At 44.0% G+C, this 18,607-nt stretch overlaps 1 protein-coding gene across 10 annotated transcripts in view; it reads right to left on the minus strand.

Annotated features, from left to right (window-relative positions):
• The window catches only part of AKAP13 (A-kinase anchoring protein 13), a 336,674-nt gene that overhangs the window by 70,455 nt on the left and 247,612 nt on the right, over positions 1-18,607 (minus strand). For 7 of the 10 annotated variants that reach the window (XM_047862506.1, XM_047862508.1, XM_047862505.1 and 4 more), the window contains 5 exons: positions 14,715-15,085; positions 12,152-12,205; positions 8,798-8,863; positions 6,768-6,960; positions 3,182-3,290 (listed from right to left, as the gene is read on the minus strand). In XM_047862506.1, the coding sequence (XP_047718462.1) occupies positions 3,182-3,290; positions 6,768-6,960; positions 8,798-8,863; positions 12,152-12,205; positions 14,715-15,085 (793 nt within the window). The remainder of the gene's footprint in view (positions 1-3,181; positions 3,291-6,767; positions 6,961-8,797; positions 8,864-12,151; positions 12,206-14,714; positions 15,086-18,607) is intronic. The other 3 variants (XM_047862510.1, XM_047862514.1, XM_047862509.1) reach the window with 2 other exon arrangements.

The raw sequence follows: 18,607 nt of genomic DNA on the forward strand, positions 1-18,607 counted from the left end.
ATCGATGGATTTTAGAAAATGATACCAGCTTAGAAATAACGTTGAGTTTCCTCTGTCTTTCTCTTCTAGGAAATGACCCAACAAGACATTCCAGACAACAGCTCAGGAGACACACGTTTTCAGAAATGCCTGGATGTTAACAGCTGTAAGACTGTGGTGGAAGGAGCTAATTTCTTTGAAGGAAGAAGACAGAGCCCAGGCAGAAGTGGAAGTAGTGAGATAAGGTTGATTTCAGAAAGTATTTTGTTCCTAGACAAGCGTACTCATAAGGCACAGTCCACTTAAAGACCATGAAGGACGGCATTCTAGTTTCTCTAACATTGTTTCAACTCTGGTCAGGGACAGACAGACTGTGGCGCTGTTCTGGGTACTGTGAACTCACACGCTCCATAACAATAACAAATGCTTATTATAAGCCAGGAAATACGCTAAGGACTTTACATAAATTCACATGTAAGCCTTATCACGTTGTTACCCCTGTTTCATCAAGTAACTTGAGGCAAAGAATCTCACTATGTAGCCCAAGGTCACACAGCCACCCAACGGGCTTACAATGAAACACCAGTTAAAACACTTTAAGTGGACTGAATGTTCTAGGCTTTACGATCTCACTGTGCAGATTGTAACTAGGATTCCTTCAGCTGGGAAGACTGTGACTACACACGAATCACGCAGAGTGCTCAAGTGACTTGGAATGGAAGCCCGGAGTCTGTGGCAAACCAAGAACTGTCCAGTTACCCTGATGCTTAAAGGTACAGCACACGGATTACAAGTTTTATACTCCTGTTCAACTGCCAGAAGTTTTACATCTGCAAAAAACATTTATCACGTTTCTAGAGCAGGATAAAAAAAAATACCGATGGGAAAATTAATATAATTATATGTGGGGAGGGACTAAGGAGGAACAGTGTCATTAGAGTTGATTAATCCTCCAATTATAGCGTAGGCTAAATCAGGGAAATTGGGGGGCTCGCTAACGAATTTACGACCTAATCGTTCAAACGTGTATGAAACGTACAATGTGAGTTAGAATGGGGGTACCCACCCTATTTTGATCAAAGGATTAAACTCCTGCTTGGAGATCAACCCTTGACAACAGTCTGCAAACTCATTTCAGTCCCCTCTGAGCAGAGCAGAAAATTTCCCAGCAACAGGAGGAGAAGCTGTGTGTGCCAGAACCCCTGGCACTCTAGGACGGTGTTTTCTGGGAGTTAGCCGCATTATTTATAGTGTTTGGCTAGCAACTGAAAACACAGTCAAAAACCATCTTGCTTTTTGGAGGAAAAATTAATGAAGTGTTTCATGCACGAATCAAGAGTGTGTGTCACAAAATACAGGAAAAAAATCCCTCCGTGGGACACATTCTGTTGGTGGTGGACATCTGTTGCTATGGGAGTAGACTCTCCACCATGACACCACACTCACCAGTCGTGGACGGTTAGGGACACAGGGCCGAAAGGTCTCACTCAACAGTGCCCTCCTGTCTCAGTGCCCTGCCCTACTGAGCGCTAGCACTCCAAGCTCATCAAATCCACCATTAACAATCCTGTTATGATGATTTTCACTCTGTACCAGCAAGACCTCTAACCCAAAGCCAAATCAAATCAAAACCCAAAGAAAAACAGGAAGGGCGATTTTAGCTGCAGTTCTGTGAGGTTCTGTCGGCATCTCTGAGAATACGCCATCAGTAGGCACACCTTTAGTCAAACAGGCCAGATCTGAATCGCTGATCATGAAAATGAGGACAAAGTTAACAGCATTCTTTATCGTGTCTTAGTTCTAAGGTGGAAATTAAAAAGATCAGGCCCATGGTAAGTCATGAATTGAGACAGAACATCTCCCGAACGCAGGACAGAGTCTCCAAATTTTTAAAAAATATGTATTCATTTTTGAGAGAGGGAGAGGGAGAGAGAGAGAGAGAGAGGGAGAGGGAGAGGGAGAGGGAGAGGGAGAGGGAGAGGGGGAGAGGGAGAGGGAGAGGGAGAGGGAGAGGGAGAGGGAGAGGGAGAGGGAGGGAGGGAGAGAGAGAGACGCAGAGCATGAGCAGAGTAGGGGCAGAGAGAGAGGGAGACACGGAACTCAAAGCAGGCTCCAGGCTCCACTAATAGCACAGAGCCTGATGTGGGGCTCAAACTCATAAGCTGTGAGATCATGACCTCAGCCCCAAGTCGGACGCTTAACCGACCGAGCCAACCAGGCACCCCTCTCCAGCTCTTTTAAGGTGGGTTCTATCAGGGGACACTGAAGAAACACCAGAAACACCAGGAAAGTTTATTTACTCCCTTTGCCTCAGCTTCCTGAATACACGGTCTTTCAGCAAAGAAAGGATCACTCCCCCTTTGATGAGCACAAGATCTCAAACTGTAACTACTCATGAAAACAAGAATCAAGATTTTAAAAATAAAAAGGTGAGGTTTCTCAAAGAACAAGCTGCCTTTCCTTGGCAAATATTTAGATCCAATTCAAATATGTTTCCGAGCATCTTTCATTTGCAAAGGCCCTGTGCTTACGGATGCCAGACATCTATGTAACTTTCACAGCCAGCCAATGGGTCCCGAATCTGCATACCGCTCCATTCATCACTGGCAGATGTAATCCTTTCAGCACGTGCTTAACCAACTGAAAGTGTATCTCAGTCTTTCTTTGTCCTTCATGAGCTTCATGACATTTTTGAAGAGCTCAGCAAATGAGTACTGGATAAAATTTACATAATTGTACTGTGGTAACAGAATAGCATAACTTTCAGATACAACCACATCATGTTTGTAACTTACTCTCCCAGTGTTTCAGAAAAAAACTTTAAAGGCAGTGATAGAAGAAGAGAGACTGATAAAAACAGTTATGACTTTGATAAGATGGATCAAACATATGACATCTGGGGACTCCAGGTAAAGAATATATGGTAACTCTTTGTACTGTTTTAGAACTATTTTTAAAGTCCGAAATTACTTCGAAATAAAAAGTTAAAAAACAAATCTATGTCCTGACAAGAAGAATCCCAAAACTGGAAGGAAGATCCCAAAACTAAACTGGTATGTCACCTTTTCTATTTAAATGAGCCATTCAGGAGAAGAGGGAGGCAAATTTTGGAAGGTAATGTTACGGGGTCTTAAAGGGAGAAAAATGATAGGAAAAAAGTGTTTAAAATATGCTTCATTTTAAAAAAAAGTTATATACTCACTGTCCAACCCAGGATGGCTGATTGTCATTAATGAGATGGATTTTGTCAATGGAGAAGAAATGGCTGATGTACAGTAATTAAATCCCTGTTGTTTAGATCTGTGACATGCCTGTGAAAAAAAAAAAAAAAAAAAAAAAGTGAAAACCAGGATGTAAGCATATGCTCTTGTTATTTCTAGATCAGCACAAAACTTTACATCCCACCCCAACCTAAGAAAAGAACGCGGTGCAGGTGAGGGCTAACAGCACAGGCTCTGTGGTCAGACACCCTCGACTCAAGTCTGCCCCTGCTACTTGACCGCTGCTCAACTTCAAAGGAGCTACTTAGCTTTCATGAGCCTTAGTTTTATCTGGAATAATTCAAGTACCCATCCTTTACAGTGGTTTCATATCCCTCCTAATACCTAATAATGTTTTAAACTTAGTGCGTGCTTAGTAAACATCTGCTGAACACATTATCAGATGAAAGTAACTTCACTGTAAATAGCAAACTACATACAGTAGCTCTTGTTCTTTGAAAATCTAAGTCTCTTTTAGAGACATAGTAGAGAGCAGTAATATTATTCTGATTTTAAGCATGTTCTTTTTTATTTTTATTTTTTTTAATGTTTATTTATTTTTGAGAGAGAGAGGGAGACCCAGAATCTGAAGCAGGCTCCAGGCTCCGAGCTGTCAGCACAGCACCTGATGTGGGGCTTGAATTCATGGACCGCAAGGTCATGACCTTAGCCGAAGTCACTCAACCGACTGAGCCACCCAGGCACCCCAGTATTATTCTGATTTTAAAGATTTGGAAACAGAGATGCAAATAAAAGGCGTTTTAAGATCAAGATCAAGGCAGCCATGCATCTGGGAAGAAGCCTAAAGCCCTTTCATTCCCTCTCCTAAGAGGACACTGCTTCTGCATGTACCCGAGGGGGACCGAGGGTGGCCAAGTTACCTCCCTCAGTGAATTCGCAGCAGCTTTGAGGTCATGTAATGCAGCCAGCTGCAGAAGCTTGTGTAAGAACACCCCTGAGAGCCAGCCCAGCAGTGCTTACGAGCACACTTCTGGGGTGAGGGACTCCCCCTTCCTTTTGTTCTGAGCGCTCGTTCCTATTGTTAACCGATTTTGAACCGCCAGGAATCCCTCCCTTCTTAGTGGGCTGCAAACTGCACATGCTCGGAGGGGAGCAATGAAAATCCATTACTACCATGAACGCGACTCAAGTGCGCCAAAGACTTCTGATTATTCAGAGCCTGCTCCGTGCGTAACCATGGAGTCTGAGGCAAACAGTTGCTGTGTTTCGAACACAACTGTGAGGTCTGAGGAATGACCTCAGTGAAAGGCAGGGGCCTTCAGCAGGAAGCTGGCTGCAGGCGACTTGTCCAGATCAGAGACACCAGCAGCTCAAATCCCCACTCTGAAGTTGCACACGAGACAAAAACTGCGGGTGAGCAGAGAGTTCCAGAAAAGCACGAACATGTCAGCAGCTTCCTCCACAAAGGCTCAATCAGAAAGGCCATTTCAGAAAGACTTCGGTGGTAACTGATAGCACTTACTAACACACGGGGTCCTCTGTCCAATTCCTAGGATTATCAGTTTCAGAAAAGGTTTTCCATAAACTGAATTGAGAAAATTAAAAATCTTCTCCTTTCCTCATAAAATACTTCTACTTCAGAGATGTGGAAAGAGGCTGTGAGACTTACACCAGGAATTCTGAGGGGAACGTGGTCCAGCTCACAGCCAGTCAATGAGGCCTTAGGCAAGTCACTCAGGTGGGTGTGAAGCTGTCACCCCCAAGGGCTTATGCCGAATCCGAAGGGATATACTGGCTCCAAGCCCAGGATTCCGTTCACAAACCCCCAATGCTGGCATTTTACTGGGTCTTACAATGACTTCCAAAGGACTCTATATACTTTTGTATGACTTGCACTTTTGTTTTTTAGACTCTCCACTTACCAAAGATGCTCTCAGCAAGTCACGAAAGAATGGTTTTTTACTCCCTTTTTCTGTTACCATTAGGCTGAATACATTTAAATCATTTGCTTCAATAAATATGTTCTCCATATTTTTTTAAATTTATTTATTTTTTGAAACGTTTACTGTTTTTTTTTTAGTAATCTGTACACCCAACATGGGGCTTGAACTCATGACCCTGAGATCAAGAGTCAGATACTTTTCTGACTGAGCCAACCTGGTGCCCCTCTTCTCCATATTCTTGTTATTTTTCTTAACTTTAGAAAAAGTTAAAAAAGTTAAGAAAGTATCAGGCCCAGAAGACATGGGCGGTGGGGGAAGGGGATAACATGGCAAAATCCCTTTGGGCCTTCAATTTGATTTTCATCAGGCCTAAATTCTCCTGGGTCTTCACCTAAGTGATGCATTAAGGTAATCCTCCAGCATCCAGTTTCTATCTGGTCGTAGCATTTCTATGTAGTGGGGTATACAAAACACTAAACGTCTACGTAAAACCTATATCTCCCACTCAGAGAACAGGCTGTTTAACATTTTTGTTGGTTTGTTTAATTAGAAATGTTTCATTACGTTTCTATCTAAAACTCCAGTCACCTACCCAAAGACAGGTATTTAATTTTGTTGTCTGCTTAATTAGAAATGTTTTGGGGCACCTGGGTGGCTCAGTTAAGTGTCCGACTTCGGCTCAGGTCATGACCTCGCAGTTTGTGGGTTTGAGCCCCATGTTGGGCTCTGTGCTGACAGCTCGGAGCCTGGTGCCTGCTTCACATTCTGAGTCTCCCTCTCTCTCTGCTTGCACTCTCTCTCTCAAAAATAAATAAACGTTGAGAAAAATTAAAAAAAAAAAAAAAAAAAAAAAGAAAGAAAGAAAGAAAGAAAGGAAAGATTCAGGTGTATCACAGAATCCTCCCAGGAATCAATCCAAAGTCCCCTTGGCCCCGGAGGAGGAAAAGGGCCGGGAGCAGTGTGGGCTATAAAAGCATGGAATTCCAATTCTCCAGGCCAACTCCCGAGGACCTGCCCCAGGTGACAAGTGCTGGGGAAATCACCTGACTGGCCAAGGACAGCCAGCTGGGGCCCCCAGAAGGGAGTCCTGGGGGAGTGGCAGCGCAAAGAGAGCATCAGGTGGGGGCAGGGAGTGAAGATGCTCTCTGAGAAGTTCTCACAGTGACAGAAAGCAGAGAGAAAGAAACAGCCATTTCCCAGGCAATGTGAGAAGGCAAAGAATAAGATCTATTTTTTCCAGGAAGGTATAGATTTTTGAAAAATTGGGAAATTTAACAATGCTGTGTAGCATACTTCAAGAGTCATTTTACTACTGGCATGGTGAAAGAAGTCCTCAGATAAGAAGGAAAAACCCAATTTAATATCCTGGATACTTTCCTAATTTAAAAAAGTCTGCTTTGATGGACTATTCAAATCCATGCAGATGAATGGTATTCTGGAATTAGTTAAGTGCTAAAACCTTGCTTTGTGCTAGATGGGGTGTACTAGACCGTGGGTAAGCAATCACAATAACTAGCCTCATAGTAACGTAAGTCTTGCTTTCTTTGTTCCCGACGTGAAGACACATGTAGGGAAGTACAGTTCATTTTTCCAAATGAGCAGCATACACCCGCTTCAGCCTTACCTGCTGATCAAACATCCTGTGTTCTCTCTGGCCTGATTCCAGATCCTCTTCTGAAAGCGACATCAGAGAGTCACCCCTCGCCTCCCCACTGAAAGGGTGCCTGAGCTCTTTGGTGTTTGCAGAGTTTACGTCTAGAGATGAGGACGGCTTGTTTCCGACACCGGCTCCTCCTGTCAAGCCTTCTAGGCTGAAACTGAACACAGAGCAAAGGAGTTAATTCATGTGACTTCTGAGTCTCCGAAAGGGTGGAAGATACGAAAGTGCTTTGAGTGTTGCTGGCAGATTATCTCTAAGTTACCTAGCAAAGCTATCGACCAGAGCACGGCACAAATGAGCACCACCTACCTGTCCCCCAACAGGTCTTGGTAGGCTGAAAAAGCATATGCACTTAGGTTTTCTTACCTCCTTCAATTTATTCAAATGTTGATCATGTAAGGTCATTTTCTCAAGATTTTTTTTTTCAATATACCATGTGGACAGACCAGATTATCTTATTTATCATTTATGTATGTGTGTTTTTCCTTGATCTGATGTAACTAATCTCTGCCAAAACCAAACTAGGCTAATGCCAAAGAATTCCATGGCACAGAGAAAACAGGTGCATGAGTAGCTCTCAGAAAACAGGCAGGGACACTCACAATTGCCCTTGTGTCGCTTAAGTGGACCTTTATAACTTTACATTCAACTACAGGCCAGTCAACCTTTCTAATTTCACAGGCTCGTGTCGACCCCAGGAAGTCGGGATTACTTATGAGCAGTATCATCTGGGCACATGTGGCCACACAATCCCTGCTGGACAGGCTTCCTGGGAACTGCTGATTGCAGACGGGCACACAGGACACCTTAAAGAACAAAAGCTAAAAGCAACTATGTCTAAGAGCTTTAATTTTTTTGTCTTGATATTGGCCCAGAAAGGGGGCAAATTTAGGATATGGCATGTAGAATGGGATCCCTGGTGGGCAGATTTTGCAATTTGCAGAGTGAAAAGCATTTTTTGGTAAGCAGGAAACTACAGAGAGAGGTTGGCCACCGATGAGCTTTGGGGTTGCTGGTCAGAATAATTCACATCTGGTACAGCTGCGGTGGGAACTTCTTTAAAATAAGCGAGATCTCAAAATACAGCCGGAGCAGACCGTGTTCTCACTCACAAGCAGTTGGAAGTGCACTTGAAGGTACACTGAAGCTATTTAGTTATCTCTGCTCCAACTGCACAGTTAATTCCACAAATGAATTGCGTATGCCAGTCCAGAAGGGCTTGCATTTGCCTTTATTTCATAAATTACTTATTATGAACTGAAACCATATGCCTCTATTTTTCTCTAGTGGGTAATTTAAACAATGGACTTTGTTTTTCTTATTTCAATACGACAATAGAAACCATGATTAAGTAGAAGTAAATGTCTCTGTAAAACTCATTTTCAATAGCAGGGATAAGACAGGCTAAGTGAAGAAGAAACTTAGTTTTCTATTGTGAATTGTTTGTGAAGCCTGAGAAAACCAGATGTGTTATTACCACAAAATTTAATCCTGAAAATGTTTCAGTAATTAAATCTGGCTGCTGAGTTGAGAGAAAAATATGAAACATTGAGGAATCTATGAATTTGGAACCTGAAGAGACTGACTGACTTGGAAACACAACAGAAATAAAAATTCATCGTATTTGTGGCCTTGCTTCTGTCATTGTTTTCTTCAGGATGTGGGAATCCCCAGGTTCCGGGAAGGAGGACAGACCAGAACAAAGACAGAAGGGGTCTGCCATACCGTAGATACAAGTCTGTGCGGAAAACACCAAATCTACAGCCACTTGAGACACCAGAAGCATCAGAGTACACTATCTGACTCCCGGGCTATATACACCCCTTCAATTGGATCAGTGATGCCCGCAGCAGCAGGAACTCAACATTGTGCTCACAGCCAAAGCAGGCTGCCATATGCATTCTAGCCACCCAGAAGCAAGCTCCCAGCCAAAAGCCCAGGTGCCATATTTTACGATTCCCCCTTCGGTGGCTGGACACGTAACGATACCGTACCTTCTGTAATTAAAGTCAGCACTCAGGGCAGCAGAATATTGCACACCAGAAGGACACCAGCTCATACTGGGGATGACATCAAAGGCAGAAACAGAAATGGAGGGAGAAAAGAGCAAACAGGGATAGGATTATTGGGTTTGAAAAGACAGGCCACAGTTACAGACAGATGGATTTATTGGATTATCAAAAAATTAGGAACATAACATTGAGAATTTAGAAAAAGACACAAAAACCATGGAAACTTAAAACTGTGCTACTAATATCCCTCTAGACACTGTGTTGGAAAGGACTGTGGGAGTCTGTTACAGGGTAACAAGTCCGATTTGAAACCCAAGAATTCCTCCTGCCGGACTCTGAAAAAAAGAGCCTACTCTGCCCACAGATTCCTCCTCAGGTGTCCTCCAGGGCTGCAGCCTCTGCTGCCGGAGGGGAGGGGGGCACTCTCTCCACAATCTCCACCACTCCCAGACCTCCTTGACCATGGCTATGATCCCTAACTGAACCAAACCCATCCTTGACAAAAAGGGACAATGACAAAGTGCACTGGGGTGGGGCTGAGTCACTGGTTTTCCTCAGGTGTTTCTAGGAAGGGTCCGTCTAAGCCAGACACATTCTAAGTCTTTCATAATAATGATATCCCACCAATACTCACACCCACCTTTAACCCCTACTCACTAGGCTGTTAAGCACTGAAGGTAAACAGCTGTAACAAAGGCCACATTTCCTTGTATTTTAATGATAACTAAGGCGTTTACTTTCTTCAAAAGGAAAGGAATTCCATGGTACTAAGTTAAAAATGGGTCTTAATTTTAGGTTTGCAACCATTTTCCCCCACAAGATTAAAAAAAAAAAAACAACCTCATCTGATCATCTACTTTGATTACCTTGGCACTGATATTTATTTTCAAGTGGGAGGGACAGAAAATCTAGGGTTGGAAATACCATGTAAATATGACCAGGCCAAAATAAAAAAAAAAACACACACACAACTCAAAATACGAGGTACACTGACTGTAAAGGGAGCTTCATCAGTACGTAAGGATTTTTGATGGACAAAAGCGATCATTTAAAAAGTACACTGCTACTATCTGGCGTCTTAAGTTCTAAGTGACGTGCTTTTGATTTTGAAGGGGGGGCGGGGGTTAACATTAACACCCACTCAGCTCCCTCTGGAATCTTGCAAATGGGAAGATCTGCAGACAGCAAAAACCCCTAACCTTGAATACACCTAATTAACAGTTTTCTTGACAAGTGCGGGTTTTTGATAGAGGAAAAGAGACAAGGAAAATGGTGGGAGAATAGAAGAGCTACCCCTAAAAGTAAATCTTTAAAATAAATATCTTAAAAATAATTTAAATAGTAAAACACTTAAAACCCGATTAAATTAAAGTACAAAGCTCCCAAGGGCAGGAGCAGAAAGGAGAAATACGCATCTCAGAGATAGTTCCAGTCTGTGAAGTGGTATCAGTCTTTCTGCTCATGTGAGGGGAGCAATTTGCTCATGTGAGGGGAGCAAGCCTCCATATATCTTACCAACACGAGACTCAGAAGCCCATTCTCTGGCATTAACTTAATTTTGAATCTCCAAACTGTTAAGAAAAATTTTAAAATATCCAACTTATTGAAAACACCACATGGTAAATCAGCGACTGAACTGACATTATTGAATCATTCAAAAAACAAATCTTCTACAGATGTAAACATCCCTTTACTCTCAGAAAATGGTAACACTGTGAGAAAGCAGGATGAAACTGAGGCTGAAGAGAAAGAAGAGTGACAGGAGACAGCAAGAGGGACCTCACAGGGGTCCCGAGGCTCCGGGAGCCACAGACCTGCCCTGGTTTCCGGCAGGAAGCTCCTTTCACCAGAGTGTTCGGGGGCACCCTAAATCTCCTCATCCCTCCATCAGTGGCAGGGACATTTAATGGTTCTCTGGCTTTATTTTGAGATTTAGGAAATTCTAGATTAAAAAAACCCCACAAATATCCTGTTCCCACACCTGTGAACATTGGTAGGGATGTTTCAACTTGACTGGCTAAGGCATCATACAAAATTTTAAACTGTACTTCATGCTCTTCCTGCAGAAAAACGACTAAGGTGAAGTGGGATCTGGCACCGTTACGAAGCTTCATCTGTCAGCTCACTGGGACCGCATCCAGCAACCTGTCACCCTCCACTGTCAGCACGTGCATGCTTTTAATAAGGTCACGCTGAAGAGCTTTAACGGAGAGCCAAACAGATCTCTAAAGGTTTCGGGTACCTCTACTGAAAAGGGTACTTGCCAACTTGTTCCCCTGGGAGAAAAACTTAACCGAGCCCTGATTACCGCAGATTCATGAGAGCATTTGTATTCGAACTCCATTTTGTGCCTGAAAGCCGGAATTAAAGGAAGTCCGCCCTTGCAAAGACGACGGGGGAGGATCACTATGTGTGGCTTCCCGAGGACCGGCGGACCAGCTTTGGCGGGGAGTTGAAAGTACCCCTGACACATGGCTCCCAATACGAGGGGCTACCTGCAATCTCGCCACAGTCTGTGGCTTTCTAAATCTTCTTCCCCACACGGCGGAAGAATAGGTCACTAATGATGACTTCTGAACAAAGTAAAACTCAGCATTTGAAAAGCAAATCGGCACTGTGTGACTAGAAATGACTTTTCAGCTTATAAATTACTCATTTTTAGCTTCAAAATGTTACCTGACAAAAAATAAGTAAGGGACTGAAAGACTGCAAGGGCCCCGGAGAGATGAGCTGATGGCTCTTACCTGCTTTAAGAAACGACCACACCCCCAGAGGGGATGTGGACTCCCCAGAGGGGGAAAAATTATTAAAAAACAAAACACGACAAAACAAAAACAATGGTGTGCAAGGTGTCAGGTGACCTAGACATAAAGGCTTCCATCCAGTTACTAAGGAATGCGTCGAAAATATGTTAGGGCCCGTGTGCCAGCACACAATTATTTCTGGTTCTTGGCCCTTTTGGGTGTTGGTGCGGGGGTGGGGAGAATGAAAAAGCACTCCTCAGGGACAACTGACGTGTCTTTGAACTCTCCTAGGGAGAACTGGGAAGACCCTATTATCAAAATCATCTGAACACAAGTACAAGATGGGGGAAAAAAAACATTAAAAAAATTTTTTTTAAAGATAAAAGTAGAAAAGGAAAAAATTTCACATTCACGAAACCATTTCATATGCAACAGGCATCAGCGATGAACAAGTACCTATTTCTTATTTCCCTGAAGCAGACGTGACATTGTTTTAAAAGACGGTTTAATCACGGATTAAGCAAAATGAGATGGTTAGTACACTAAGCTCAGAGGCAACATGGTTAGTCCATCAAGTTAGTGAACTCTGTACCTTCTCCTATGAATGGGGGGTCTCCTGACAACGTCCCCAAGAACTCGCAATGAACTGAAAATGAATGGTGGAAGAGGTCAGTGTCAAGGTGAAACAAAATGGACACAAATGCATGAAGCACACGGACATCACAAAGGGAAGAGACAATCCACACAGACAAACGGTACAGGAAGTGAGGGAATGAAAAACTGAGCAGTAAGAAACATCAGGACCAAAGAGGCCGGACAGCCTGACAAATCCTGGGGAGGGTTACTTTGCTCCCTCCCTCCTTCCTCCAAAGGGTTAATCAGGTGACAAGGAATGAGGTTTATTAAATTACAAAAGTAAAAGGATTAAAAAAGGCCATTTGAAGCTGTAAAAGGGTCTTCTTAAGACTTTAAAATTCAGCTTATACTCTATGCAGATAATGTGGTAAGCATCAAACTAATTCAAGTCATTCCATTATCTCCAGAGGCATGGGGGGGGGGGGCGGAGGTGTGAGGTGATCCTTAAGGTGAGGCTCAAATAGGAGAGGCCATGATACTGTACAGGTTGAAAATAAAGATAACTGATAAGGTTCCAGTCTTAGTTCACTCTTGTAATCTCAGGCAAATCATTAGGTCTGAGCTTCAATTTCCTCATCTGGGCTACAGTCCTATCCAGCCCTGAAATCAAAGTCAAGGCACAAGGACCCCCAGTGGGCTATAAAGAAAAAGGGATTGCATATAAAATAAACCCTTGTTTCTTGATGTTGTTATCATCTCTGACAATACGTCCTTCCATCCTTCCTTCCTTCCCTTCCTCCCTCCTTATTATTTATTTATTTATAATGGTATGGATGCTTTCTTTTTTTTTTTTTTAAACGTTTATTTATTTTTGAGACAGAGAGAGACAGAGCATGAATGGGGGAGGCTCAGAGTGAGGGAGACACAGAATCTGAAACAGGCGCCAGGCTCTGAGCCGTCAGCACAGAGCCCGACGCGGGGCTCGAACTCACAGACCGCGAGATCATGACCTGAGCCGAAGTCGGCTGCTTAATCGACTGAGCCACCCAAGCGCCCCGGATGCTTTCTTTAAAAAAAAAAAAAAAAGTACAGCGTGAATAAAGCTGGCAAGGAGAGTTTTTAGAAATGGCTTTTTACATAATCTATGATTTTGATCGTGTATAAAAACTACCCACCAGATAAAACAACTGCAGGTTTTCAAGGGCAGACACTGAACTCCACCAATGTGGAGTCACAGAAAATTACGTGACATGGTCTGTTACTAAAACAGTCTGAGAAGAGTAGCAAATTAACAAAGTGTAAGGTATTACCGTGAGCTCCATGAAGGCAGGACTTTGTCTCGTTCACCTCTGTGCCTCTAGAACCTAGAAATGCCTGGCACATAGTGGGTCCTCAATGCATGTTGGCTGAATAAAAGAATAAATGAGGGGCGCCTGGGTGCCTTAGTCGATTAAGTATCTGACTCTTGGTTTTAGCTCAGGTCATGATCTCACGGTTTCGTGGGTTCGAGCCCTACATCGGGCTCTGTGCTGGCAGAAAGGAGCCTGCTCGGGATTCATTCATTCTCTCCCTCTCCCTCCCGCTCCTACTCACGATGTCTCTCTCTCTCAAAAATAAATAAAACCTTAAAAAAAAAAAAGAATAAATGAGTGAATGTAATCCGATTACATGCATCTATAGCTATGATATCTGAGCCATGTCAAGGAATTTTTGTTTTAAAAAAGCAGTAACTGCTCCAGGTGAGTTTTTCACATGACCTGTTTTAAAACAACTGTCAGCCTGCCCCCTTAGCTGCTTTTCTTCATCAAGAAAGTAGCTCTCTTGTAAGCACAACTTTGTATATCTGATGGGCATCACGGCACTTGTTCGTTAGAGCTAAAATCATTTGCTTAAATTCCTGTAAGCAGACTGTGGTCAGAAGCCAACTCTAAACCGCCTTATAGCCTGCTTCCAAACTGAAGGTCTGAGACCGGGTCATATGTACACAAGTCCCCAAAGACTGGAGCATACATGGAAAACTACCAACAATTCAATGACACTGAATGATTCTCCTGTTCTCTTGCTGATTAAGTAATAACTTAGGCTTTAACAAAACTTTCTGCATTAGAAACGGAGGACAATTCCTGGGAAGCAGTGTGAAAATGGAGAGTATTTGGACTGTAAGATTTCATGTCTGTTTCAAAACTGACAGGACACTATTCCCTCCAAAAGTTTTTAACCTAAGCATTTTATGAACAGATCTGGCCTGAAGGACTATTCCTGTTCATTAAACACCCACCATGTAGCAACCATATTTCACTTGAGATTTTTATTATTACACCTATCCTTAGAGAGGCAGGTATTCTACAGATGAGAAAATTAAAGCCCAGAGGGATCAGGTAACTTGCCCAAGGTTATCTACACAGTGATTTCTAGAGCTGGGGTCTGAACCCAGATTTTCCCGATTCCAAAGCCCTCTAGGCTTTCTTCTGTACCATGGTGTCTCCTACATTCTTTTACCACGATAACACCGGATCACACGATCAAAAGCAAGCAGACACTGAGAGATGGAACAAATAGCCGTGCTGGGTCCCGCTCACCTGCGCTGATTCATTTCCGCGTCGCTGGCCGCGTTCTTCCCAGGACCCCAGCTGTGCCTCCGGAAAGGGGACAGGGAGCGCATCGAGCCCCTCAGCACAGAGCGGTTCGTGGGCACTTCGGTGATGCTGTCCATCTCCTCCTCGTCCATCTCACCTGAGCCAGCAGCTTCGCCCTCACTCTCTCGACCCTCAGCTCCAGCCCCATGGCTGTAGAAGCTGTCAAGACACTGCTGATCTCTGGACCTGTTCAAATTTGAAATCTGGGGGAGGGATACGTCACTGCCATGAGAGGAATGTCGATCCAAGGAAGCCGTGTCATCGGTGGAAGAACTGGATCCGGTGATATCACAGACCAACTGCTCTTCCTCGGGCTGTAACGGAGAGAAGGCACGCACAGTTGAAAATGGCAGGACCCAGAGGACAGCCTCATTATCCCCGGTCCAGGAGTGGCTGTAGAGTGACCGCAAGGTCACAGCATGATCACAGTTGGATTCAAATGGCTGCCAATGAAGGCCAAGTCTAGGTCTGTGCTCTTTCTCCCCTCTTATTAGAGGTAGACAGAACATTCCCTTCTTATGGGGGACCAGCATCTACCTCGGGCTCAGGTCAGTTCTGTAGGCCAATACCATACACTGGAAGGAAGAGAACTCTTGAGTTACCTGGGGTTTCTGTTGCATAAATGTTGCATAAAAACTCCATAAACTCATATGCTCTTAGGTTTAATTCCCTGCACCCCCCCGCCCACAAGCTTTAACTAAAAATAAGGTTGTCTGCTTGGCTACAATAATGTTGTTCTGAAGTCAATATTCCAAAAGCAAGTCTGCAATTGTTTTTAGAGTCCTTTTGCAAAATGCAGAATTGCTTATGACCCTACCTAAGGTCTGCCAAAAAGCCCACATTCTGGCCACAAATGCCTGACTAGAAGAACTCGATTCCTTTTCCTCCTTTCACACAGAACTGGCAGTGTTATCAAGCCAAATGTCACATAAAATAACCAAGTCCTGGCAATGGAGTCTTTAGTGAGTGATGATGTTCTTTTCCCTGGCCAACTTCTGGAGCCTGCAACAGTACAGTTTTGATCCCAAGTAGCCTGACAGTCCTCTGTTTGCTACACACAGCACAACACATACATTGAGAGAAAGATGAACACTCTGACACTCAAAAGATGAATTTATCCAGAAGATACACAGAAGTGTTTAGAAGACGCCATGATCCCACTCTCAGATTTGGGCACTGAACTGTCTTAGCATCTTTATTTTATTGTGTTCTTGTAGGCTAGAGAGCAGGGATGAGGGAAAGCCATTCTGTGGTTATTTTTCCTTCTTTACAGCATTTTCCTAATTAGCCAGTCTACTCAAAGCTTTAATTAAGAGTAAAGAAACTTACAGTTCTTTGAGAAAGATTTTAAAAATTATGCAAACTAATGAGCACTTTCAGCTTTGGAATAGAAAACAAGACCTATTCTAGAAGAAGAGTATTTTCAAATGTTTACGCTAACACTTCAAAACATTCTTTATCATGTTTGGGCTGAATCTTGTCAGCTCTTAGGAATTTTTCTTCACTCTGTGGCATCCAGCTTCCTTGGTTAATTGCTCCCTAAATGATGCATGAGGGCTGAGACTGACAGGGAGGTGTGACGGTCACTGGGATCCAGATGGGCTCTCGGGCCCTCCCAGTGAGCAGCAGCAGCAGGACGTGAACCCGGGGCGATTTCAACTAAAACTGCCCTGTTCTGATCATCTTTAAGAAACCCTGTAAGGATAAGATCTCGAGGTCCGTATCAGCAAAGTCCTGTGTGTCCTTCACTGGGCCACAGTATTAAAAAAAAAAAAAAAAAAAAAAAAAATGATGCTTTCACCAAACTGATTCTAAAATAGGGTAGGTATTATTTTAAAATAAAATCATCAAGGGACGCCTGGGTGCCTAAGTCCCTTGAATGTCTGACTCTTGACTTTGGCTCAGGTCATGATCTCACTGTTTGTGAATTCGAGCCTTGCATCAGGCTCTGTGCTGTCAGCCTGCTTAGGATTCTGTCTACCACTCTCTGTGCCCCTCTCCTGCTTGCTCTCTATCTCTCTCTTAAAGTAAGGGGCACCTGGGTGGCTCTGTCGGTTAGGCATCCGACTTTGGCTCAGGTCACAGTCTCATAGTTCACGAGTTCACGCCCCACATGGGGCTCTGTGCTGACAGCTCGGAGCCTAGAACCTGCTTCGGATTCTGTGTCTCCCTCTCTCTCTCTCTGCCCCTTCCTTGCTCACGCTCTGTCTCTCTCTGTCTCTCAAAAGTAAATAAACATTAAAAACAATTTTTTTTAAAGATCAATTTCACCTGTTCCTGCTGTCCTTTTGTAAGGTGGCTGCTAGAAAGTTTACACTAACATAATGTATTTCTATTGGAGAATACTGGCCTGGACGCTTAAAAGCAATGGTGGGTAGGGGGCGCCTGGGTGGCTCAGTCGGTTGAGTGTCCAACTTTGGCTCAGGTCATGATCTCGCGGTCTGTGGGTTCGAGCCCCGCGTCGGGCTCTGTGCTGACAGCTCAGAGCCTGGAGCCTGCTTCGGATTCTGTGTCTCCCTCTTTCTCTGTCCCTCCCCTTCACCCCCCCCCCCCACCAAATAAACACTAAAAAAAAATTTTAATAGAATCATCCACTATTCTTTTTTAGTGAGGACTGCTCTCCAGAGGAACAATGTAAATGGTCACAAATACCAAGTTCAGGATGCCAGCTTTCTCCCTGCCTCCTCCTCAAATTCATGTCCTTCTCAGAACGTGACCTTATTTGGAAACTGGGTCCTGCACAGGTCATTAGTTCAGATGAGGTCATACAATGGTAGGGTGGCCGCGGTGTCCTCAGAAGAGACACAGGAGACACACTGGGGGGTGGAGCCTGGAGCAACGGGTTTCGGACCCAAGGACGGCCAAGGAGTGCCGACCAGAGAGCCTCCCGAGGGAAAGCAGCCCCCGACACCCTGGTTGTGGGACCTCCTGCCTCCAAAACAGTGAAGGAAAGAATTTGTGTTGTTTGGAGCCACCCGATCTGTGCTAAGTGGTTACAGCAGCTGTCCCCTGCTTGATTTCTAGTTCTCGGAACAGTGCCAAGGGACAGAACGGGAATGACAGAATGAAATGTGGGATGAGCCCGTCCTAAAGCACACAGGCAAGGCTTCGAAGGAAATGAAAAGGAGCTGAAGTTTCCATTTAGCCATTTATCATATATTCTTATGAATCCATGCTTTCCAATCAGGAAGTGCCATGCGGGCAGAGGAACAGGCCCTGCTCAGGTTGGCACCTGCTGGTCTCGGAAGGGCGCCGCGCCACCTTGAAAGAAGGCCTGCAGTCGCCCTGGCACTTCCCCGACCTGAGACTTAAAGAACAAGCATCCACCCTTCTGTGAGACATGAAAACAAGGTGGGGAAGTTATTGGTGGCCTTTTGATACCCTGTCCGGGGTATGTCCTCCACACAGTGTTGTTCCAATGTGTGCCAAGATGTTTCTCAGTGTGTACTTTTAACTCTGATAAACAAACAAACAAATCCCTAAAAACTAAATAACCAGGGTGTTCCCACCCCCTCCCACTACCCCCCCCCCCCCCCCCCCCAGTACACATGAGTTCTTTAGTCTTGCGACTCCTGGTAAGAATGATGTGCACAGAGTGTAGTATTCTCACACTCAAGTATTCTTATTGTAACTTTCAACTCTTATTATGAGTTGGTGGTTATTACCCGAGAAAGGGAAAAATAGGACACACTCAGAAATGACTGATCTCTCTTCTTAAGTACTGAGGTGGATGGGTTTTCTTTAATGCCGGACTGAATCTAAAGAAGGCTCTGAGTTACTTTTTCCCAAGACTTGAAGTGTTCTCAAGAGAATTTCATGGCTTCATCAAGTCTTCA

The sequence above is a fragment of the Prionailurus viverrinus genome, chromosome B3, assembly GCF_022837055.1.
Source record: "Prionailurus viverrinus isolate Anna chromosome B3, UM_Priviv_1.0, whole genome shotgun sequence".
Taxonomy (NCBI): domain Eukaryota; kingdom Metazoa; phylum Chordata; class Mammalia; order Carnivora; family Felidae; genus Prionailurus; species Prionailurus viverrinus.